General features: G+C 46.1%; 1 protein-coding gene and 1 pseudogene across 5 annotated transcripts in view; both read left to right on the forward strand.

Moving 5' to 3' along the window:
* The window catches only part of LOC147105528 (tyrosine-protein phosphatase non-receptor type substrate 1-like), a 535426-nt pseudogene that overhangs the window by 211074 nt on the left and 299253 nt on the right, over positions 1-25099 (forward strand).
* Positions 1-25099, forward strand: part of dnai7 (dynein axonemal intermediate chain 7) — a 227593-nt gene that overhangs the window by 12077 nt on the left and 190417 nt on the right. For all 5 annotated transcript variants that reach the window (XR_015081513.1, XM_086009971.1, XM_086009968.1 and 2 more), the window contains exons 5-6: positions 2444-2774; positions 16491-16590. Coding sequence is in view for 4 of the 5 variants with exons in the window: in XM_086009971.1 (XP_085866097.1) it covers positions 2444-2774; positions 16491-16590 (431 nt within the window). In the remaining variant the exon portion in view is untranslated. The remainder of the gene's footprint in view (positions 1-2443; positions 2775-16490; positions 16591-25099) is intronic.

Raw genomic sequence — 25099 nt, forward strand, 5'->3', positions numbered from 1 at the left:
TTCATCTGAAAGGTTAACGTGTCAAGTAGAGCCCTGGTAAACCAGATTAATACAGGAGAATTTTTTAAAAATTCGTTCATGGGACGTGGCCGTCGCTGGTAAAGCCAGCATTTATTGCACATCCCTAAATGCCCTTGAGAAGGTGGTGGTGAACCGCTTTCTTGAACCACTGCAGTCCATGTCGATGCCGGGTGGTCTGTCCGGTTTTATTATTACTATATACTTATTTGCAGTGGTTTGGTACAACTGAGTAGCTTGCTAGGACATTTCAGAGGGCAGTTGAGAGTCAACCACATTGCTGTGGGTCTGGTGTCACATGTAGGCCAGACCAGGTAAGGACGGCAGATTTCCTTCCCTGAAGGACATTAGTGAACCAGATGGGTTTTTACGACAATCATTTCATGGTCACCGTTACTGATACTAGCTTTTTATTCCAGATTTATTGAATTATCTGAATTTAAATTCCCCAGCTGCCATGGTGGGATTTAAACTCATGTCTCTGGATTATTAGTCCAGGCCTCTGCATTACTAGTCCAGTAACATTACCACTGAGGACTGCAGGGCAAATCCAGAAACACAAACTTTCAATGTACTGGAAGGCGCTCCGAGTCATTTAAATTAGATGTGGAGGGGGAGGGGAAATGACTCTTTACAAATAAACAAAGCTTGGAAGTGAGTCGAGAGGAGGGAGAAAATAAATACAGGCAAAGTAAGTTAATGGAGTGCGACTAAACAAAGTACAAAAGGGTAGAGATTACTTGTAAACGCCGAAACCTGAATGCCACAAGCATTGGGAATAAGATGAAATAACAACAGAAAATGCTGGAAATACGCAACAGGTCAGGCAGCCGGATGTTGCCTGACCTGCTGAGTGTTTCCAGCATTTTCTATTGTTATTTCAGATTTTCAGCATCCGCAGTATTTTGCTATTGTATTGGGAATAAGATGCTTGAGTTCAGGGCAAATGTAGCAACAGTAAATTATGACCCGGTTAAGCAACGCCATGATTTCAAAATTCTCATCCTTATTTTCAAATCCCTCCATGGCCTCGCCCCTCCCTATCTCTGTAATCTCCTTCAGCCCGACAACCCCCCCGAGATGTCTGCGCTCCTCTAATTCTGTCCTCTTGAGCATCCTTGATTATAGTGGCCTTGTCTACTGTTACCTAGGCCCTAAGCTCTGGAATCCCCTGCCCAAACCTCTCTGCCTCGCTACCTCTCTTTCCTCCTTTAAGACGCTCCTTAAGACCTACCTCTTTGACCAAGCTTTTGGTCACCTGCCCTAATTTCTCTTTATGTGGCTCGGTGTCAAACTTTTTGTCTTTTAATACTCCTGTGAAGCACCTTGGGATGTTTTACTACGTTAAAGGCGCTATATAAATACAAGTTGTAGTTGTTGTTATAGAGATTATAAAAACTTGGCTCACCCCAACAGAGGTGGAGTGAATTTATTATTGCAGGGGTGTACAATGCCATGTGTAATGTAATTTGCATAACCCTGCTATATTGATTTCTAAAACATTAGTCACGGCATCTTTGCTAACATTTCTTTGGGGGAAATTGTAACCTAACCCACCTGTTGGGAAATTGATGGGATCGGATACAACGCTGGTTTTACACTCCAGTGGAGAGTAATATTGAGCAGGGTGTAAAACCGACGTTCCACCTGATCTCGTGGGTTTCCCACCCAGCGAGTTAGGTTAAAATGACCCCCTTTGTGTCAGTAGAGCAATTCTGTGCATACCCGTTTCTTTCATGTCCTGCACCGCCAGTGCTTTACAATAGTATTTATGCCTTGCCTTTTTCTTTAAGTCATGCAGATGTTCCTGGGCCTCTAGCTGGGTCCTTCTTGTAGTTGAAGTAATGTTGACTCTTTGAGTGACATGCTGCCATGCGTGGTGCCTCCTTTGCGTATTTGAGACCATCGCCCGCCAACAAAAATTTGCTCCAGTGTTCTCCTTAAGAGAGCTTACAAGCACATACAGGGTTTCATTGATAAATTGGGCTATTCCCAATTGTTGTTGAGCCATTTTACTGAAGAACTGCGCTCTCCATAGCTGGATGTACAAGCGTTGACATGTATGGTGGTTAAGCAACTCATTAGCTGTTTAAGAAGCACTAAAGGATCATTACTGAGATATTGCGATTGGCTGCTAACTTTTCATTATTGTAGAAGCGAGTTCTAGCCACTTGAGTTTATTTTTTTTTCGTAATTCAGGATCTTAGACAACTGAGAGGGTTCCCATGATTGATTCACAACAGCTAATCTTGCTCAGCAAATGAAGTGCATGTCTGCACCTGATCTTATTGGGCACTTTTGAGGATGACTATTTTTACTCAAGCTTAGTTAGCCAGCAAACTATTGCTGTTTTAATCTAGTACAGGATAGTTGCTAAGACATAATGCACTATTTAAAATAATTTCTGATGCTGGTTCTATCACAGGTTCAAAGGCTATGAATTTGTCAACTACCATATGGAATTTGAACTCCCTCGACCCCTGGCTATGAGTGACATTGCTGTGCGGATCTTACACACCCAATATGACCACATATCTTGCCGCATCCCTTCTTTTTATGCTCATCAGAGAGCTTTTAAAAATAAGCCTGTTATAGTTGAAATTAAGGAGTATACAAATGAGGACGAGAAGGTACAGGCAGAGGGTGAGGAACAGCAAGCTTTTGAGGAACAGCTATCTCTTGAAGAACAGCTATCTCTTGAAGAACAGCTAACGATTGATGAAGATGCAGTGTCTCTTCAACCAGTAAGAACACAGGTATGGAGATGTTGGATTGCAACTTAGAAACACATCTAGGTAGTTTAATCAATGGCTACATTACTTACAGTAAATCTGAAATGTAGTATATTTAGGATGGTTCAATGCTTTTATACTCTTACTTGCTTTCTGTCTAAACCAGATCTTAAACAGTAGTCCACAAGCTGTAAACTTTCTCCAGCTTATCTCTCCTGGATATACTGGCTCTACTTTAAAACATTTTACACCTGATGACAGTGAGATTCAAAACATGCTGGCTGCTCTCTCTAACTCAAGACTACCCGTGGGCTGCCAATATATATGAATCTATAAGAGGAAGTTTCTGACCACAAGCTGTCAGTAACAAAGGGCTCCAGCCAATCAAGAGCCTGTCCTTCTCACAGGTCTCAGAAACAGTTGTCAATCAAAGTCACTGTCACATGGGGCTTGGCAACACCACTCCCCCTCCCTCCCCCCCCCCCCCCCACAAACACTCTCGAACAAAGGAAACAGACCATACACCTCTCATGACTTAATTAAACCAAGTAGCCATTCATCAATATTGAATTAAGGCATTATCTGATAATGGTCTAAGATGCTTGTCATTGAATGTGACAGCCTTGGCCACCTGGAACAACTACTTTTTAAAAATTCATTCCTGGGATGTGGGCGTCGCTGGCAAGGCTGGCATTTATTGCCTATCCCTAGTTGCCTTTGAGAAGGTGGTGGTGGGCCACCTTCTTGAACCGCTGCAGTCCATGTGGTGAAGGTACTCCCACAGCGCTGTTAGGGAGGGAGTTCCAGGATTTTGACCCAGCGACAATGAAGGAACGGCGATATACTTCCAAGTCAGGATGGTGTGTGACTTGGAGAGGAACTTGGAGATGGTGGTGTTCCCATGCACCTGCTGCCCTTGCCCTTCTAGGTGGTAGAGGTCGTGGGTTTGGGAGGTGCTGCCGAAGAAGCCTTGGCGAGTTGCTGCAGTGTATCTTGTAGATGGTACACACTGCAGCCATGGTACGCCGGTGGTGGAGGGAGTGAATGTTTAAGGTGGTTGATGGGGTGCCAATCAAGTGGGCTGCTTTGTCCTCGATGGTGTCGAGCTTCTTGAATGTTGTTGGAACTGCACTCATCCAGGCAAGTGGAGAGTATTCCATCGCGCTCCTTACTTGTGCCTTGTAGATGGTGGAAAGGCTTTGGGGAGTCAGGAGGTGAGACACTCACCACAGAATACCCAGCCTCTGACCTGCCCTTGTTGCCACAGTATTTATGTGGCTGGTCAAGTTACGTTTCTGGTCAGTGGTGACCCCCAGGATGTTAATGGTGGGGGATTCGGCGATGGTAATGCCATTGAATGTCAAGGGGCGGTGGTTAGACTCTTGCTTGTTGGAGATAGTCATTGCCTGGCACTTGTGTGGCGCGAATGTTACCTGCCACTTATCAGCCCAAGCCTGAATGTCATCCAGGTCTTGTTGCATGTGGGCATAGACTGCTTCATTATCTGAGGAGTTGTGAATGGCACTGAACACTGTGCAGTCATCAGCGAACATCCCCATTTAACATAAAAACATAGGAAGTAGGAGCAGGAGTAGGCCATTTGGCCCTTCGAGTCTGCTCCGCCATTCAATAAGATCATGGCTGATCTTCTACCTCATCTTCACTTTCCTGAACTATCCCCATATCCCTTGATTCCCTTAATATTCAAAAATCTATCAATCTCTGTCTTGAATATACTTAACGACTGAGCCTCCACAGCCCTCTGGGGAAGAGAATTCCAGATTCACCACCCTCTGAGTGAAGAAATGTCTCCTTATCTCAGCCCTAAATGGCCGACCCCTTATTCTGAGACTGTGACCCCTGTTTCTAGACTCCCCAGCCAGGGGAAACATCCTCCCTGCATCTGAATTTTGTATGTTTCAATGAGATCACCTCTCATTCTTCTAAATTCTAGAGAATATAGGCCTAGTCTACTCAATCTGTCCTCATAGGACAATCCTCCCATCCCATTGTAGTAAGACGTCTTTACTCTTACACTCAAATCCTCTTGTAATAAGGGCCAACATACCATTTGCTTTCCTAATTGCTTGCTGTACCTGCATGTTAACTTTCAATGATTCGTGTACAAGGACACCCAGGTCCCTCTGAACACCAACATTTCCCAATCTCTCACCATTTAAAAAAAACTCTGCTTTTCTATTTTTCCTACCAAAGTGGATAACTTCATATTTCTCCACGTTATATTCCATTTGCCATGTTCTTGCCCACCCACTTAGCCTGTCTATATCCTCTTGAAGCCTCTTTGCATCCTCCTCACCGCTTACATTACATTTGGTCGCCTCATCCAAATCATTGATGCAGATTGTGAATAGCTGAGGCCCAAGCACTGATCCTTGTGGTACCCCACTAGTTACAGCTTGTCAACCCAAAAATGACCCGTTTATTCCTACTCTCTGTTTTCTGTCCGTTAACCAGTCCTCAATCCATGCCAGTATATTACCTCCAATCCCATGAGCCCTAATTTTGTTTAATAACTTCTTGTGTGGCACCTTATTGAATGCCTTCTGACAATCCAAATACACCACATCCACTGGTTCCCCCTTATCTATTCTGCTAGTTAGAACCTCAAAGAATTCTAACAGATTTGTCAAACATGATTTCCCTTTCATAAATCCATGTTGACTCTGCCCAATCCTATTATTATTTTCTAAGTGCCCTGTTACCATGTCCTTAATAATAGATCCTAGCATTTTCCCTACTACTGATGTCAGGCTAACTGGTCCGTAGTTCCCTGTTTTCTCTCTCCCTCCTTTCTTAAATAGAGTCATAGAGTCATAGAGTCATAGAGTTTTACAGCACAGAAAGAGGCCCTTCGGCCCATCGTGTCTGCGCCGCCCATCCATCCCTGTCCAGTCTAATCCCATTTTCCAGCATTTGGTCCATAGCCTTGTATGCAATGGCATTTCAAGTGCTCATCCAAATGCTTCTTGAATGTTGTGAGGGTTCCTGCCTCCACCACCCTTTCAGGCATTGAGTTCCACATTCCAACCACCCTCTGGGTGAAAAAGTTCCTCCTCAAATCCCCTCTAAATCTCCTGCCCCTTACCCTGAATCTATGCCCCCTTGTTATTGACCCCCCCACTAAGGGGAAAAGTTCCTCTTTATCTACCCTATCTATGCCCCTCATTATTTTGTACACCTCAATCAGGTCCCCCCTCAGCCTTCTCTGCTCCAAGGAAAACAACTCCAGCCTGTCCAGCCTCTCTTCATAGCTGAGGCGCTCCATCCCAGGTAACATCCTGGTGAATCTTCTCTGCACCCTCTCCAAAGCAATCACATCCTTCCTATAGTGAGGCGACCAGAACTGCACACAGTACTCCAGCTGTGGCCTCACCAGCGTTTTGTACAGCTCCATCATAACCTCCCTGCTCTTATATTCTATGCCTCGGCTAATGAAGGCAAGTATCCCATATGCCTTTTTAACCACCTTATCTACCTGCTCCGCTGCCTTCAGGGATCTATGTACATGTACACCAAGGTCCCTCTGACCCTCTGTACTTCCTAGGGTCCTACCACTCATTGTGTATTCCCTTGCCTTATTTGTCCGTCCAAAATGCATCACCTCGCACTTTTCAGGGTTAAATTCCATTTGCCACTTTTCCGCCCATCTGACCAACCCGTTTATATCGTCCTGTAGCCGGAGGCTTTCCTCCTCGCAATTTACCACCCCACCAATTTTCGTGTCATCTGCGAACTTACTGATCATACCTTTTACATTTTCATCCAAATCATTTATGTAGATCACAAACAATAAGGGACCCAGCACCGATCCCTGAGGTACCCCACTGGACACAGGCTTCCAGTCACAAAAGCAACCTTCGACCATCACCCTCTGCCTCCTGCCACTCAGCCAGTTTAGGATCCAACGCGCCAAGGCACCCTGGATCCCATGGGCTCTTACCTTCTTGACCAGTCTCCTATGCGGGACTTTGTCAAAAGCTTTACTGAAGTCCATGTACACCACATCCACAGCATTTCCCTCATCCACCCCACTAGTCACCCCCTCGAAAAATAGTGGGGTTACATTTGCTACCTTCCAATCCGTGGGAACCGTTCTAGAATCTATGGAATTTTGGAAAATGCCAATCAATGCATCCACTATCTCTATAGCCAATTCTTTCAAAACCCTAGGATGTAGGCCATCAGGCCCTGGGGATTTATCAGCTTTCAGTCCCATTAATTTCTCCAGTATTACTTTTTTACTAATACAAATATCTTTCAGTTCCTCATTCTCGCTAGACACTTGGTTGTCCACTATTTCCAGGAAGTTTTTTGCGTCTTCTTCCATGAAGACAGACACAAAGGGCTCGAATTTATCAATGGGGATGTGATGGAGGCAGGACGCCCACTTTTTGGGTTGTAGTCCCGCCTCCATCGACTTATGGCCAACCCATGCTATTTTCCCTTGATTGACCTTGTTAAGCCCGCCCAGCGGGCTCAGCAGGCCAATTAAGGGATATCTGGTTACTGGTGATGTCAGTGGTTGACATTTCATCTGTCAAGAGCTTTTGACAGATGAAAAATCAGCATTTGACAGCTCTGTGAAGCTGTCAAACACTGACAATCTCTCTTCTAACTTGAGTCCTTCTACTCAGACTCAGTTAGACAGCTCTCCAGACCAGAAAGCAGAATGCTGCAGCTTTTGACAGTTCAGCGGCCATTCTGCTTTCTGTGCCGGTGAACTGAGGGACTCCCGAGAACTGAAGGAAGGAAGCCTGCAGGAGAAAGTAAAGGTAAGTAAAACTCATTAAAACACTTTACACTTACCTCACACACTTACCTCTGCACACATGCACCCATCACTCACCTGCACAACAGACATCTCGACCCCTCCAACCCCTTCAGACCGACGGTCCGTCTCGCTAACTTGGCGTGGTTCAGAGCTGTCGGGAAGCCCACACTTCAGGGCTAAAAATAGGGATTAGGCAAAAAACTGCCTGTTAACTACCTGTTCACAGGCAGTTAATTGGCACTAATCCCCTTCCCGCCTCGGGGAGGCGGCTCCCAGCACAGGTCGGATACCCGCCTCCTGGGACATTGGCACGGAGGCGGGTTGGGGGCGGGATGGGTTCCTGCCCCCGATTCTGCAATTTTCCCACCACTCCCGCCTCCAAACCCGCCTCCACGGGGCTTGGAAATTCGAGCCCAAAGTATTTGTTTAATTTCTCTGCCATTTCCTTATTCCCCATTATAATTTCTCCTGTCTTGGCCTGTAAGGGACCCACATTTACTTTTGCTAATATTTGCCTTTTTACATACCTATAGAAGCTTTTACAATCTGTTTTTATGTCTCTCGCTAGTTTACTCTCATTCTATTTTCCCTTTCTTTATCAATTTCTTGGTCCTCCTTTGCCAAATTCTAACATCTTCCCAATCCTCAGGCTTACTCCTCTTTTTGGCAGCATTATAAGCCTCTTCCTTTGATCTAATATTATCTTTAACTTCTCTTGTTAGCCATGGTTGGACCACTTTTCCTGTGGGGTTATTGTGCCTTAAAGGAATGTATATTTGTTGTAAATTATGTATTAATTCTTTAAATGCTAGCCATTGTTCATCCACTGTCATACCTTTTAATGTAGTTTCCCAACCTACCTTAGCCAATTTGCCTCTCATACCTACGTAGTTTGCTTTGTTAAGATTTAAGACCCTAGTTTCAGATTTAACTAAGTCACTTTCAAACTCAATATGAAATTCTATTATATTATGATCACTCTTTCCTAAAGGCCCCTTTACTACAAGGTTATTAATTAACTCTTTCTCATTGCACAATACTAGATCTAAAATAGCCTGTTCCCTAGTTGGTTCCTCAACATACTGATTTAGAAAACTATCTTGCATACATTCCATGAATTCGTCCTCCACACTATTACTGCAAATTTGGTTTGCCCAGTCTATATGTAGATTAAAGTCCCCCATGATTACTGTATTACCTTTGTTACATGCGCCTCTAATTTCCTGATTTATACTCTGCCCTACATTACAACTACTGTTTGGGGTCCTATAAACAACTCCCACCAATGTTTTCTGTCCCTTGCTGTTTCTTAGCTCCCCCCAAACTGATTCTACTTCTTGATTTTCGGAGCTAAGATCCTTTCTCTCTACTGTCTTTATCCCATTCTTTATTATCAGGGCTACCCCTCCTCCTTTCCCATTTTGCCTATCCCTTCTAAAAGTTATGCATCCTGGAATATTTAGTTCCCAACCATAGCCAATTTGCAACCACGTCACCATTATGGCTATTAGATCAAACCTATTAATTTCTATCTGTGCTATTAATTCATCTATTTTGTTGCGAATGCTTCGCGCATTCAGATATAGGGCCTTTAGCTTTGACTTATTTCTTTTTCCCTGATGTCACCTTAGTCACTGATGCCTTATTACCTTTGTTACTCTCTCTGTCCCTTCCTGACCCACTCTCTTATTTTTACTCAAAACTCTAAGTCTACTCTAGAGCCTTGATATTTCTCTCACTGCTTTTAAATTTACTCTTTCCTGAATCCTCCCACCCCCCCTTCATTAGTTTAAAGCCCTGTCTACTGCCCTAGTTATTCAGTTCGCCAGGACACTGGTCCCAGCCCGGTTTAAGTGGAGCCCATCCCAACGGAACAGCTCCCTCTTTCCCCAGTACTGGTGCCAATGCCCCATGAACTGAAACCCCTTCCTCCCACACCACTCTTTGAGCCATGCAGTTAAACCTCTAATCTGCGCTTGGCTCAGGTAACAATCCAGAGATTATTACCTTTGAGGTTCTGCTTTTTAATTTGGATCCTAGCTCCTCAAACTCCCTCAGCAGAACCTCATTCCTAGTTCTACCTATGTCATTGGTTCCTACGTGGACCACGACAACTGGATCCTCTCCCTTCCACTCCAAGGTCTCCTCCAGACGCGAGGAGATGTCTTTAACCCTGGCACCGGGCAGGCAACACAACCTTTGGAACTCTCGGTCGCGGCTGCAGAGAACAGTATCTTTCCCCCTGTCTATACTGTCCCCTACCACAACTACATTCCCTTTCAGTAAACCCACTTGAATGACCTCCTGCACCATGGTGCCATGGTCAACCTGCTCATCCATCCTATAGGCTTTTCCCTCATCCACACAGGCAGCAAGAACCTCATACCTGTTGGACAAGGGCAAAGGCTGAGGCTCCTCCAGCACTGCACCTGGGGTCCCCTTACCTGCCTGAGTTGCAGTCACACCCTCCTGTCACTGACTACTAACCAGACCTGTACCTCTACCTAACCTAAGGGGTGTGACTGTCTCCTGGATCAAAGTGTCCAGGTAACTCTCCCCATTCCTGATGCCCTGCAACGTCTGCACCTCAGACTCCAGCTCAAAAACTCTGAGCTGAAGTTCCTCAAGATGCAGGCACTTACTGCAAACATGGTTGTCCGGGATCACAATGCTCTCCACAAACTCCCACTTGCTGCAGTTGCGGCACACCACCTGCACTGCCATGTCTATATGACCTTGATTTATTTAATTACATTTAATTTAATTTGTAATTAGGTAACTTAGTTTACAGTCTAGTTTCCTGACTACTTCCTTGATCTAGATTAAGTTAAGGGTACTGAAATTAAATATCTACCTGTAACACAAAGCACTACAAGTAGTGTAGACAAAAAGCAACAACTTCTTCCCTCTCTTCTCCAAATTCCCACTCTTTCCAAATTTCCAACCAAAGTACTTTGTTCAAGTCTACTCTGTTTAATCTCGCTCTGTGCAGACCGCTCTGTGCTCTGACATTATGTTGGAGGGAAAGTCATTGATGAAGCAGCTGAAGATGGTTGGGCCTAGGACACTGCCCTCAGGAACTCCTGCAGCAATGTCCTGGGGCTGAGATGATTGACCTCCAACCACCACAACTATCTTGATTTGTGCTAGGTGTGACTCCAGCCAGTGGAGAGTTTCCCCCCCCCCCGATTCCCATTGACTTCAGTTTTACTAGGACTCCTTGATGCCACACTCGGTCAAATGCTGCCTTGATGTCAAGGGCAGTCACTTTCACCTCACCTCTGGAATTCAGCTCCTTTGTCCATGTTTGGACCAAGGCTGTAATGAGGCCTGGAGCCGAGTGGTCCTGGCAGAACCCAAACTGAGCATCAGTGAGCAGGGTATTGGTGAGTAAGTGCCGCTTGATAGCACTGTCGATGACACCTTCCATCACTTTGCTGATGATTGCGAGTAGACTGATGTGGCGGTAATTGGCCGGATTGGATTTGTCCTGCTTTTTGTGGACAGGACATACCTGGGCAGTTTTCCACATTGTCGGATAGATGCCAGTGTTGTAGCTGTACTGGAACAGCTTGGCTAGAGGCGCAACTAGTTCTGGAGCACAAGTCTTCAGCACGATAGCCGGGATGTTGTCGGGGCCCACAGCCTTTGCTGTATCCAGTGCGCTCAGCCGTTTCTTGATATCACGTGGAGTGAATCGAATTGGCTGAAGACTGGCTTCTGTGATGGTGGGGACCTCAGGAGGAGGTCGATATGGATCATCCACTCGGCACTTCTGGCTGAAGATGGTTGCAAATGCTTCAGCCTTGTCTTTTGCACTCACGTGCTGGGCTCCACCATCATTGCAGATGGGGATATTCATGGAACCTCCTCCTCCCGTTAGTTGTTTAATGGTCCACCACCATTCACGACTGAATGTGGCAGGACTGCAGAGCTTTGATCTGATCTGTTGATTGTGGGATCGCTTAGCCCTGTCTATAGCATGTTGTTTCTGCTTTTTAACATGCATATAGTCCTGTGTTGCAGCTTCCCCAGGTTGGCACCTCATTCTTAGGTACAGCTGGTGCTGCTCCTGGCATGCTCTTCTACACTCCTTATTAAACCAGGGTTGGTTCCCTGGCTTGATTGTAATGATAGAGTGAGGGATATGCCGGGCCATGAGGTTACAGATTGTGGTGGACTACAATTCTGCTGCTGCTGGTGGCCCACAGCACCTCATGGATGCCCAGTTTTGAGCTGCTAGATCTGTTCTGATTTTTTCCTATTTAGCATGATGGCAGTGCCACACAACACGATGGAGGGTGTCCTCAGTGTGAAGATGGGACTTTGTCTCCACAAGGACTGTGCGATGGTCACTGCTACCAATGCTGTCAAGGACAGATGCATCTGTGACAGGTAGATTGGTGAGGACGAGGTCAAGTAGGTTTTTCCCTCGTGTTGGTTCTCTCACCACCTGCCACAGGCCTAGTCTGGCAGCTATGTCCTTGGACTCGGCCAGCTCCGTCAGTAGTAGCTACCAAGCCACTCTTGGTGGTGCACATTGAAATTCCCCACCCAGAGTACATTCTGTGCCTTTGCTACTCTCAGTGCTTCTTCCAAGTGGTGTTCAACATGGAGGAATACTGATTCATCAGCTGAGGGAGGGCGGTAGGTGGTAATCAGCAGGATGTTTCCTTGCTCATGCTTGACCTGAAGCCATGAGACTTTATGGGGTCCGGAGTCAATGTTGAGGACTCCCAGGGCCACTCCTTCCCGAATGTATACCACTGTGCCGCCACCCCTGGTGGGTCTGTCCTGCTGGTGGGACAGGACATACCCAGGGATAGTGATGGAGGAGTTTGGGACATTGACTGAAAGGTATGATTCTGTGAGTATGACTATGTCAGGCTGCTGCTTGACTAGTCTGTGGGACAGCTCTCCCAATTTTGGCACAAGTCCCCAGATGTTGGTGAGGAGGACTTTGCAGGGTCGACTGGGCTGGGTGTGCCGTTGTCGTATCCGTAGCCGGTGCCAATGTCGATGCCGGGTGGTCCATCCGGTTTTATTCTTATTATTGTTTCTTGTAGCGGTTTGTTACAACTGAGTGGCTTGCTAGGCCATTTCAGAGGGCAGTTAAGAGTCAACCACATTGCTGTGGGTCTGGAGTCACATATAGGCCAGACTGGGTAAGGGCGGCAGATTTCCTTCCCTAAAGGACATTAGTGTACCAGATACTGACCTCAGTTTATCAATTTGCACTTATGAAGAATACCACAGCCAGTTTGTCTTTGAGAAATACCCTTGTGATACTGTTACCTGCTGATTTTAGCAGTACGAAAATACAAGTTTAAAAAATGCCACACTCTCATGCAGGTATTAGAGACTTATCTTTCTCCCTCTTCTGTATCTTGGAGACTCCTGTTTCTCTGCAGTGCCTCATCTTGATTCTTTTTTGCAATACAGTCTAACTTGTGTTGTTGGCTCCATCATTTTGCAGTTGTTCAGGCTCTTCATAGTTTTCTACAATCAACCTTGAAATACAAGAGACTTTGCATTGGTAGTATGAAATAGAAAGATAGCTTACTCTATTTGAATTTCAAAGCAAGCACGATTGACATTTGACACTCACACAGTGATGCGTCCCAATTCCCTTCAGGTTTCCTTACTTATGTCCTTCAGCTTCTGATCATTGCTTGAAGGGTAGATTTACAAGCCCTTGACTGTGAGGTATCTGGCTCACCAAGAGTGCCAATTGGAAGATTGCAGGTGTGCTGCCCACAACTTTCCAACCAGCGCTGGCAGCAGCCTGTTACCTTATTGCAGAAAATCTACCCTAGGATGTAAACCCACATCTTGCCCAAGAACCTGCTGCAGCAAGTTAATATATTGGTCAGGATACCGGGGACAACTCCCCTGCTCTGATTCAAAGCAGTGCCATGGGATCTTTTTACATCCCTCTGAGAGGGCAGACGGGGCCTCCATTTAATGTCTCATCCAAAAGGTAGCTCCTCCGACAGTGCAGCACTCCCCCTGTACTACACTGGGAGTGTCAGCCCAGATTTTACGCTCAAGACTCGAGTGGGACCTGAACCCACAACCTTCTGACTCCGAGGCAATAGTGCTACCACTGAGCCACAGCTGACAAGTCAATGGAAAAGAATATCGGGTGGGGTGTAAAACAACAACTTGTATTTATATAGCGCCTTTAACATAGTAAAATGTCCCAAGGCGCTTCACAAGAGCGATTATCAAACAAAATCTGGCACTGAGCCGCATAAGGAGATATTAGGGCCGATGACCAAGAGCTTGGTCAAAGAGGTAGGTTTTAAGGAGCGCCTTAAAGAAAGAGAGGTGGAGAGGCGAAGAGGTTTAGGGAGGGAATTCCAGATCTTAGGGCCTTGGCAGCTGAAGTCATGGCCACCAATGGTGGAGCGATTAAAATCAGGGATGCTCAAGATGCCAGAATTGGAGGAGTGCAGATCTGTAGGGCTGGAGGAGGTTACAGAGATAGGGAGGGGCGAGGCCAAGGAGGGATTTGAACATGAAGAGGTGATTCATTGTCGACTGTGCTGAGCTACCGCCGAAGACGACTTTCACCCCAGTAGCACAGGGGGGTACTCTTCACTTTCAGTGGCAGCGGAAAATAGGCGGTAGCGATTGCCCGCCCATTATATGGGAAAATCAAGCAAGAATGTATAACAGGGCGACCTCACCATTTCTACAGTAAGTCTGGTCTGGCAGCAGTAGCACGAATGAATCCAGAGCATAATTAATTTTTGCTGTAAGTGTACATACTGCCAGCCCAGCCCCAAAGCAAATTCTAGAGATGTTGGTCTCTAGACCAACGCTGGATTGATAACACTGAAATTAGAACCATGCGTAGCGTGTGTCTCTGAAATGTAGTGGAGGTTCACAAACTTCACATAGACAATGTCTATCCCTCTCCTATACACCAGGAAATGCTCAGTTCCGAGGCGCAAAGGAGAGGAAAAGGGGGCGCAGATACGTCACATTGTGTCTCTGTTCACTTTTTGATGATCCAGGATTCCTGGGCCATCCTGGGGTGGTGGGGGATCGGGGGGACAGAGATCCTACGTCCACAACAGGTGCATGCATTGTAATAGTATGGAATTCAGGGGAGAGGGGCCTAAGAGCACCTCCTTCTTTCTCTTCAATTGCTGTTTGGAAGGCAATCAAAGAAGCTGACTGTAACACCTGAGATGGATTGGCTGCCATCTGTTAGAACCCACCAGAATGTAAGTCCCTTCTGTTGCAAGGTCATGAAGAAGATCTCTAAAGCTGCTGGCCTAATTTGGATAGCAGCAGCAAGGTCCCGCTGCTAGGGTTGGCAACTCTGGTTCGACATATTCCTGGAGAATTCATCAGATGAACCCCCGCCTCCAATCGCCCCGCTCCACACGTCCCCGCCATTGGTCGCTCAACATGTCCATCATCATCATTGCCATGCACCATCTTCCCACGTCCACTGGAAAGCGAACAGACTCTTCATTACCCGATTGGAAGATTCTGTGACTGTCAGTCAAACAGTCTTTCCTCCCATTTCCAATATTTTCATAGTTAGTAAATGAAAGTGTTCAAAGAAAATGGGAAAAAAAAACCACGACTGTTTTTGTTTTGAAATGCTTCTATGATTTTTCACCCTGGTTTTGTTCGCAACAGTATGTGTCCTGGAGACTCCAGGACAATTCTGGAGGGTTGGCAACCCTAACTGCAGCCGCTGGTCATTGATGCTGTTGGCATTTAATTTAATTGTCTGTCTGCCAGGGTATAACTTATTATACTATTAAAACTATTGAAGCTCACAGAATGGCAATGTCCTGCTCCATTCCCATGTATTGGTTTTAGTCCAACTATACCCTGGCAGACAGACAATTGAATTAACAGCTATAGAGAGAAATGATATCATGAGAGGCGGGAATTGGAAGTGTCAAAAAACCTGGTCACAATCCAAATAAACTGGGAGTTTTCTGAGGGACATATATAAGAAACACTTGGAAGCGAGAGGAGTATTTGTTTTAAGCACACATGGGGAGAAATGAACTCGCACCCAAAGGGAGCGGCATGTTGGGGCCGCTCGGCGGAGCGATTGAATGGATTTCCATCTCCGATCCTGGGTGCAGGTCCCTGCCTCGGGGGTATGCCTGCATTGGGGGCACACCAGGATCATGCTAATGAGCTGAATCCACAACTACAGGTCAGAAGGAGCACACTTCATGTGAGGGGGGTGGGATGAAAATTGCAGCCATGTTTTATTCAATAAGTTTATTACGTTTTATTAAGTTTATTACATACCAATTATTTTGCTTTACTCTTTTGCTTTAGTGTTTGTAAGTAAAATTCTATGTTTCATAATTAAATACATTAAGTTCATCATGAGGATGTTAAATTGGAATCTTTTTCATTAAAATAATATTGGGGAAATATTTTACGGAAGGAATAAAGAATTTTAGGCCATGTAGTGCCATATTTTACAATAATGAAAAGATACGGAGTCAATAGCTGTATAAATAACAAAATGTCTGGAGGAAATTGGACTAACGCTTGAATATTCAACTATTTTTCCTTTAATGTGATTGCAATCATTAACATGATTGGGCCATTTGCTCCATCAAAGCTACCCTGTCACCATAGCAGCTCTTTAATTTATTAATTGCAATCCCCACCCTTAATACTCTTAATTCTCAAGTAAGGGTAAATCTCCCTTTTAAACATCTCAACTAATTTCTGGGGTAATGCATTTCTAATAATTATAATAATCCTTTGTATGAAGATTTATTTTCCCCCGGGGTTCATTTATAACCGGTTTAGTACCTATTTTAAGATTATGTTGTAAGCATTCCAACGTACATAGTCCTATCACGATACTACTGTAATAAATATATTCAATTGTGATTTCTTTATTGCCAATAATATTTATAAAATGTAACCATTTCACTACTATTTTGTAGAGTGCATTCAGCACCATTTCCAGAGATGAAGTATCGAAAAGCAAAATGTCAATCATGGAAGATGCAGATATAAAGCTACCAAATATAGAGCCCATTCCAGGTAGGAAATAAGTGCTGTGCAATTTTTTTTCGTTTCGAGAAGTTATTGAATGCAATTTCTATAGAAGGTTTGGAAAACCAAAGTTGAATGAGATCCCCCAAAAGGCTGTGGATCCTGGGGATCAACTGAAGTAGTCAAGATTGAAATTGATAGATTTTTGTTTGGTAAGGGTATCAAGAAATATGGAGCAAAGGCGGGTAAATGGAGTTGAGGTACAGATCAGCCATGATATTTTATGGTGGAACAGGCTTGAGTGGCTCAATGGCCTACTCCTGTTCCTATGTTGGGGAGCGAGGAAGAAATTCCTTGGCCGATAGGTCACTTGGAAATGACAAGAAGTAACAAGTCACTCCAAGTGCGAAAGACTGCCCAGGTACATGCAGTGAGTCCAACCAACATGCCTGAAAATAAAACAAAATAAAACTATTTAAGCTCACAAAATGGCAATGTCCTGCTCCATTCCCATGTACTGGTTTTACTCCAGTGCCAACTATACCCTGGCAGACAGACAATTAAATTAACAGCTATAGAGAGAAATGATATCCTGAGAGGCGGGAATTGGAAGTGTCAAAAAACCTGGTCACAATCCAAATAAACTGGGAGTTTTCTGAGGGATATATATAAGAAACACTTGGAAGCGAGAGGAATATTTGTTTTAAGCACACATGGGGAGTGTAGTGTCCGTGTGTAGATAAAGACACTGAAGACAGGAGTTGGTTCATAGGTATTTACTAAGCAAGTCTGGGGGGGGGTTCTAAAGGATATATACAATACACAGGCTTATATAGCCCAAGTGGCAATTACCGGCATTACGCACACCTGGGGCTCTTAAAGGCACATACACCACAATTGCTCTTAAAGGCACATACACCACAATTCCTCCCCTTCTAGCTAACTAGTACATCATATTTTAAGTAATTATTAATTACATGTTATATGCAACTAATATACATTGCAGTGGCGACGAAGTGGAAACGGACTTACCTGCAATTCGGCAGCACCTCAAGGACATCGATTCCTCCAGCGTCCAGAAGACTCAAGGAAGTAAGAGAAACTGTGGTTTCACCAGCTGGCCAAGCTGGTGGCAGGTACTGCGCTAATCCTTCCTGGGCGTCAGGCTGGAGCTCCAGCGGCGGGCTCTACAGCTGAGACAGACAGCGAAATCGGAGGCAAGCAATAACGGACTGGGAGGGTACACTCGGGAGACGGCCGGCGCGGCAAGCAGGTCAGCGTTTAGACCTCCGTCGGGAACGAGTCTCCAACAGTGAATAAACGGAAACCACAGTAAAACAGCGTTGTTATCGGTAGCAGCGGCAGGAAAGCACGGGAAGCGCCATATCTTTGCTACAGAGAAGAAAAAAAAAGTGCGGGAAGCGCCATATCTTTTCTGAAATGCCTAAATCTGGTAATATTGAGGCTTTTGATGGCGAAATAGAAGATTGGACCACATACGTGGAAAGAGTAGAGGTTTATTGCACTGCAAATGGAATAGCAGATGAAAAAAAAGCTTCAGTACTTCTGAACTTAATGGGCGCGAAAACATACGGGCTGTTACGAAACTTAATCACTCCAGCCAAACCAAAGGACAAGAATTTTAAAGAAATTGTTGATACCCTGCAGGAGCATTTAAACCCAACACCGCTGCTGATAGCGGAACGATTCAAGCTCTTCAAGAGAAATCAACACAAGAATGAAAGTAACGCTGATTACCTAACCGAATTAAGAAAGCTATCAAAGTACTGCCAATTCGGAGCAGGACTATCGGATTATCTTCGAGACAAATTTGTTTGCGGTCTCTTAAGTGAAGGAACACAAAAAAGACTGCTTTCTGAAAAAGATTTAACATTGGACAAAGCTTTCAGTATGGCTGTATCATACGAAGCAGCAGCAAAAGGAGCTGCAGAGATACAACAAGAGACACAGGACTTCGGCACCCATGAAATGACACAGGAGTTCGGAAGATGTTATCGCTGCGGCAGATCCACCCATAACCAGAGGGACTGCTGGTTCAAGGGCAAAGCATGCAGGCAATGCGGTAAGATTGGACACATTGCACGGGTATGCCAATCTGGACAAAATAAATCCACTGACAGAAAAAAAAAATCAATAAAGAAAAGTACAGAAAGGTACAAATGATGACGGACAATAGCTCCGAAGACCAGAATAGTGATAGCGACTCCGGAAACAAGAGACTAAGCTGTCTCAAATTACATAATGTACTTGCCAAAGAGGATTACCAAACCATTTGGGTTACCCTCATAATAGCAGGGTCCCCAGTTAAAATGGAGCTAGATACAGGATCCGCTCTAACCGTAATAAATCGACGAGATTACGAGAGGCTATTTTCGCATATACCTCTAAAAGACACATCCATTATCTTGAAAACATATACGGGGCAGAAAGTCTACCCCAAAGGAAAAATAAGGGTGCCTGTGGTATACAACGGCAAAGAAATACAAAAGTTGTATTTATACATTCTACAAGATGGTGGTCCACCGTTGTTGGGACGTGAATGGATAAGGAAGATACGTTTAGACTGGCACTCCATTCAGGCACTGACGGTGACCAGTAAGGAAAAAAACAATGATGACATCATACCTGAACGATTAAAAGACATCTTGGCCAACGCCAAAGAAGTGTTTCAAGAGAAACTAGGAACTTTGAAAGGCATCACCGCCTCAATAAAAGTGGGAGATGCAGCAATTCCCAAATTTTTTAAGGCAAGACCGGTGCCATACGCAATACGTCCGGCAGTCGAGGCAGAGCTGGAGAATTTGGAAAAGGCAGGCGTATTATCCAAAATAGATTGGAGCGAATGGGCAACACCCATCGTTCCAGTCATGAAAAAAGCATTGAAAAATAACTCTGAGGAACAGAGAAAAATTCGCATCTGTGGGGACTTTAAGGTGACTGTAAACCCGGTCCTTCACACGGTACAGTATCCTCTTCTGAGGATAGAAGATATTTTCGCCTCACTATCCGGAGGGAAACGTTTCACAAAAATTGACTTGGCACAGGCATATCTACAGATGGAGGTTGAGGAGACCTCTAAAAAGTATCTCACAATAAACACACACAAAGGCCTGTACCAGTACAATCGACTGGTTTTTGGAGTAGCATCAGCTCCAGCTATCTGGCAAAGAGCTATGGAGCAAGTCCTGCAAGGGATTCCGGGGACTCAATGCTACCTAGACGACATCCTTATAACAGGAGAAAACGACAACGAGCACCTTGCCAATTTGGAGCAGGTGCTCACTAGGCTGAAAGAACGGGGCCTACGAGCAAATCGCCCCAAGTGCGAATTTTTCCAAAATCAGATATCATATTGTGGCCACATAATTAATAAGGAAGGGTTGCATAAGTCACCTGAAAAAATTGAAGCAGTTATAAAAGCCCCAGCACCTGAAAATGTTTCACAATTAAGGTCATTCCTGGGATTAATAAATTACTATCATAAATTTTTACCGAACTTATCAACTATTCTACACCCTCTTAATGATCTTCTACAGACAGGAGTGATTTGGAAATGGAACGAAGACTGTAAACATGCCTTCCATAAATGTAAAGACTTAATCACATCCGAGAAAGTTTTGGCTCATTACAACCCGTCACTACCAATCAGACTGGCGTGCGATGCATCCCCTTACGGCATAGGAGCAGTATTATCCCATCCTCGTCGCCACTGTAGTGTCCGTGTGTAGATAAAGACACTGAAGACAGGCGTTGGTTCATAGGTATTTACTAAGCAAGTCTTGGGGGGGGGGGGGAGGAGGAAGAAGCGAAGCCGAGGGGGGAAACCCTTAGTATTTTTGTGGAGTCTGTAGGAGCATTCCTCTTCTGCTCCTCCTGGCTCCACAAAAATATAACTTTGAAAAGGTTCTGTGGCCGTTCCTTTTGAGCAGCTTCCACCGGTCCCTTTAAGGACCGCTGGTTAGGTTGCTCAAGATCTTGTAGAACTCGGCAGAGCTTGTGCGGTTGAAAACTCTGCCCATTTGTACCTCAATTTCACATTGAGGTCTTACAACCGGCGTAGGACTCCGATTTACTTAGTAAAGCAGCCCGACGCCTGTTCCAGGTTGGCCGGCTGCACGCCCATTTTGGAGCCTGAATATGGAATCAGGTGGACCTTGGGCATCAATGGGACAGCCGAGGTGACCCCCGATTTTCAACTCCTGGCCGCCTGTTTTTCAGGCACAAAACAGACCGCCATGAGTTAAATTTCTCCTCCACTGACAAGGATAAAAGTACTAGAGACCTGAATGGTTTATAGGATGGGATGCTGGATGGCGTTGTATAGGAGTTACAGATTCTGAGCAACCTGCATTCCTAAATACTTAAAGCCACAGTTGGCCCCTTGAAAAGGAATGATATTTTCCGTGACATGAATCAGTCATTCATGAAAGAAAGACTTATGAAATAATACTGAGCGGCCTGCGGGTGGCGCTGTCCAGGGAGAGTATAAATACTCGGGCACGGGCCCAGCTTGCGCAGGACATTCTTAACAGGAACTAGTGAAGGACACAATTAGACCTCCATGTTGTAAAACAGTTCATTAAAGCTTTGTTTAACGTTTAGACCAAGTGCCTAGTAGTTTTCTTACGTCATTCAGTATCTCAATTTGAGCACAAGACTTGAGCCTAAGGTTTTTGTCTTGATTTTATACTTAACCAGACGTTGACCTAGGAATTGGGCCACGTAGCACCCATTTTTCAGGCCCCAAAGCGGCGGGCAGGAAGCACGCGTGCACTTCCGGCCAGAAGTGCACCAGCCGCCATGTTGGGTAAGGAAACACAAGAGGCATCCTTTACCTACGCCTGAAGCATATGCAGATAGGGTGCCTAATGACAGCGTGTGGTCCCAGCTCCAACATTGGATTGCCCTGAGGCAGCCTGCTAAGCCACTTAACCTGACTGTGGAGCCGGAGGACCAGGAGTACTCATTCAATCCCCACATTAAAGGACTCAATCATCACTCCTGACCCCCCAATCGCTGTCGCTCCCAACCCCCAATCGGTGTCGCTCCTGACCCCCCAATCGCCATCACCCCTGACCCCCCCAATCACCGTCACGCCTGAACCCCCCATCACTGTCACTCCTGACCCCCCAATCGCTGTCACTCCTGACCCCCCAATCACCGTCACTCCTGACCCCCCAATCACCGTCACTCCTGACCCCCCCATCACCGTCACTCCTAACCCCCCAATCGCCGTCAACCCTGACGCCCCAATCACCGTGACTCCTGACCCCCCCATCAATGTCACTCCCGACTCCCCCAATCACCATCACTCCCAACCCCCCCAATCACCATCACTCCCGACTCCCCCAATCACCACCACTCCCAACCCCCCCAATAACCATCACTCCTGACCCCCCAATCACCGTCACTCCTGACCCCCCATCAGCGTCACTCCTGACCCCCCAATCACCGTCACTCCTGACCCCCCAATCACCGTCACTCCTGACCCCCCAATCACTGTCACTCCTGACCCCCCAATCACCGTCACTCCAGACCCCCCAATCACTGTCACTCCTGACCCCCCTAATCACCGTCACTCCTGACCCCCCCATCACTGTCACTCCTGACCCCCCTAATCACCGTCACTCCAGACTCCCCAATCACTGTCACTCCTGAACCCCCAATCACCATCACTCCTGACCCCCCCAATCACCGTCACTCATGACTCCCCAATCACCGTCACTCCTGACCCCCCAATCACCGTCACTCCTGACCCCCCAATCACCGTCACTCCTGACCCCCCAATCACTGTCACTCCTGACCCCCCCAATCATTGTCACTCCTGACTCCCCAATCACCGTCACTCCTGACCCCCCAATCACCGTCACTCCTGACCCCCCCAATCATTGTCACTCCTGACTCCCCCAATCACTGTCACTCCTGACTCCCCCAATCACTGTCACTCCTGACTCCCCAATCACCGTCACTCCTGACCCCCCCAATCACTGTCACTCCTGACCCCCCAATCACCGTCACTCCTGATCCCCCAATCACTGTCACTCCTGAGCCCCCAAACGCCATTGATCCCGATCCCCGCAATCGCTGTTGCTCCTGACCCTCTGAATCGCCATTGAACCCGATCCCCCCAATCGCTGTCGCTCCCGACCCCCCCAATCACCATTGATCCCAATCCCTCCAATCGCTGTCGATCCCGACCCCCCAATCACCATTGATCCCAATCCCCCCAATCGCTGTCGCTCCCAACCCCCCCAATCACCATTGATCCCAATCCCCCCAATCGCTGTCGCTCCCGATTCCCCCAATCACCATTGACCCGGATCCCTCCAATCGCTGTCGCTCCCAACCCCCCCAATCACCATTGACCCGGATCCTTCCAATCGCTGTCGCTCCTGACCCCACTTCAAAAGTGGCTGTAAAGCGCTTTGAGATGTCCCGTTTTATGTCCCTCCATAATAAAGATAGACTTGTATTTATAGTGTCTTTCACAACTTCAGGATGTCCCAAAGCACTTCACAGCCAATGAAGTACTTTTTGAAGTATAGTCAATGTTGTAATGTAGAAAACGCGGCAGCCAATTTGCGCACAGCAAGGTCCCACAAACAGCAATGTGATCGTGACCAGATAATCTGTTTTAGTGATGTTGATTGAGGGATAAACATTGGCCAGGACACCGGGGATAATTCCCCATGAAAAGAATCGGCGGAATGTAAAACAGGCTGCCCATTCGCTATCACCCGATTTGTGCTACCTCCAAAGACCAATTTCATCCCCAATGACCTTTTCAAACAATGTCGTTAGCTGCTTGTCGTTAGCTGCTTGGATATAGAGCAGTTGCACTGTGAGGAGAGCAAGGGAGCGAGTTTCAAAACTGTAGTGTATGTACCTTTAAGAGGAACTATGTTTTTGAAGCCCCTGTATACTGTAGTACCAGTAGTGACCACTCGGGTATATAAGCCTGTGTAGCGTCTTGTGTAGTTAGTTCACCTCCAGACTTTGTTCAGTAAACACTTGTTAAATCAACTCCTGCATTCCGTGTCTCCATTAACACACGGATCTAACAGTGGCGACGAGTTAGAAACGAACTTACCTGCAATTCGGCAGCACCTCAAGGGGATCGATTCCTCAGACGAAGGTCGAAGCCAGAAGCAAGAGAAAAATAAATAAATAAATAAATAACTCGAAGAAACTCGAAAACGAGGGCCAGGCTTGGTCTCCAGTCTGTGGTTTCCCCAGCTAAACGGGCTGGTGGCAGGCAGTGCACTGATCCTTCCTGGGCTGCGGCGGGCTAGAGCTCGATCGGATGGCTCTGCAACGGGGCCGGGCAGCGAGTCGGGAAGCAGAAGCAAAGAGAGAGAGAGGGTGGAGCACTCAGGGCACGTCCGGTGCTGCAAAGCAGGTCAGCGTTCGGACCGAGCAGAGGGAGGGGAAAGTCCCAGAGGGTCCGCTCCACGACGGGAATGGTTCTCCAAGTAACGGAGAAACTATTGAAGCGATATATAAAAAAAAATAGAAATACCGCGAAAAACTGCAGGTCGCAACGGGAACCGCGGAGAACAGCGGCGGCAGCGGCGGGAAAGCGCGGGAGGCGCCATCTCAACTCGGCGGGGAAGAAAAGTGCGGGAGGCGCCATTTTGATCCATCGGGGACGGAGGAAAAGCGCGGGAAGCGCCATTTTAGATTTTCAAGATGCCGAAGACTGGCAATATTACTGCTTTCGATAGTGATATAGAAGATTGGACCACATATGTGGAAAGAGTGGAGGTATATTGCAAGGCGAATGAAGTAGCGGATGATAAAAAGGCATCGGTACTTCTAAATCTGATGGGCGCAAGGACATATGGGCTGTTACGAAACTTGATCACTCCAGCCAAACCGATGGACAAGAATTTTAAGGAGATTGTTGATACCTTACAAGAGCACTTAAACCCAACACCGCTGCTGATAGCGGAACGATTCAAATTCTTCAGGAGGAATCAGCACAAGAATGAAAGTAACGCTGATTACCTCACCGAATTACGAAAGCTGTCAAAGTACTGCCAATTCGGGGCAGGACTGGCAGATTCTCTACGAGACAAATTCGTCTGCGGTTTCCTAAGCAAAGGAACACAGAAAAGACTACTTTCTGAGAAAGATTTGACACTGGTCAAGGCTTTCAGTGTGGCTGTATCATACGAAGCAGCAGCAAGAGGAGCTGCAGAGATACAGCAAAAGCCACAGGACTTCGGCACCCATGAAATGACACGGGGTTTCGAGAGATGTTATCGCTGCGGCAGATCCACCCATGACCAGTGGGACTGCTGGTTCAAGGACAAAGCATGCAGGCAATGCGGAAAGATGGGACACATTGCACGTGTATGCAGATCTGGAAAGAAATCTGCTGACAGTAAAAAGGTCAATAAGGAAAAGTACAGAAAGGTACAAATGATGACGGACAGTAGCTCCGAAGACCAGAAGAGCGATAGCGACTCCGGAAACAAGAGGCTAAGCTGTTTCAAATTACATAATGTAATTGCCAAAGAAGATTACCAGACCA

This window comes from Somniosus microcephalus, chromosome 17, assembly GCF_052327205.1.
Source record: "Somniosus microcephalus isolate GS21.2 chromosome 17, FLI_Smic_1.0, whole genome shotgun sequence".
NCBI classification, from domain to species: Eukaryota; Metazoa; Chordata; class Chondrichthyes; order Squaliformes; family Somniosidae; genus Somniosus; species Somniosus microcephalus.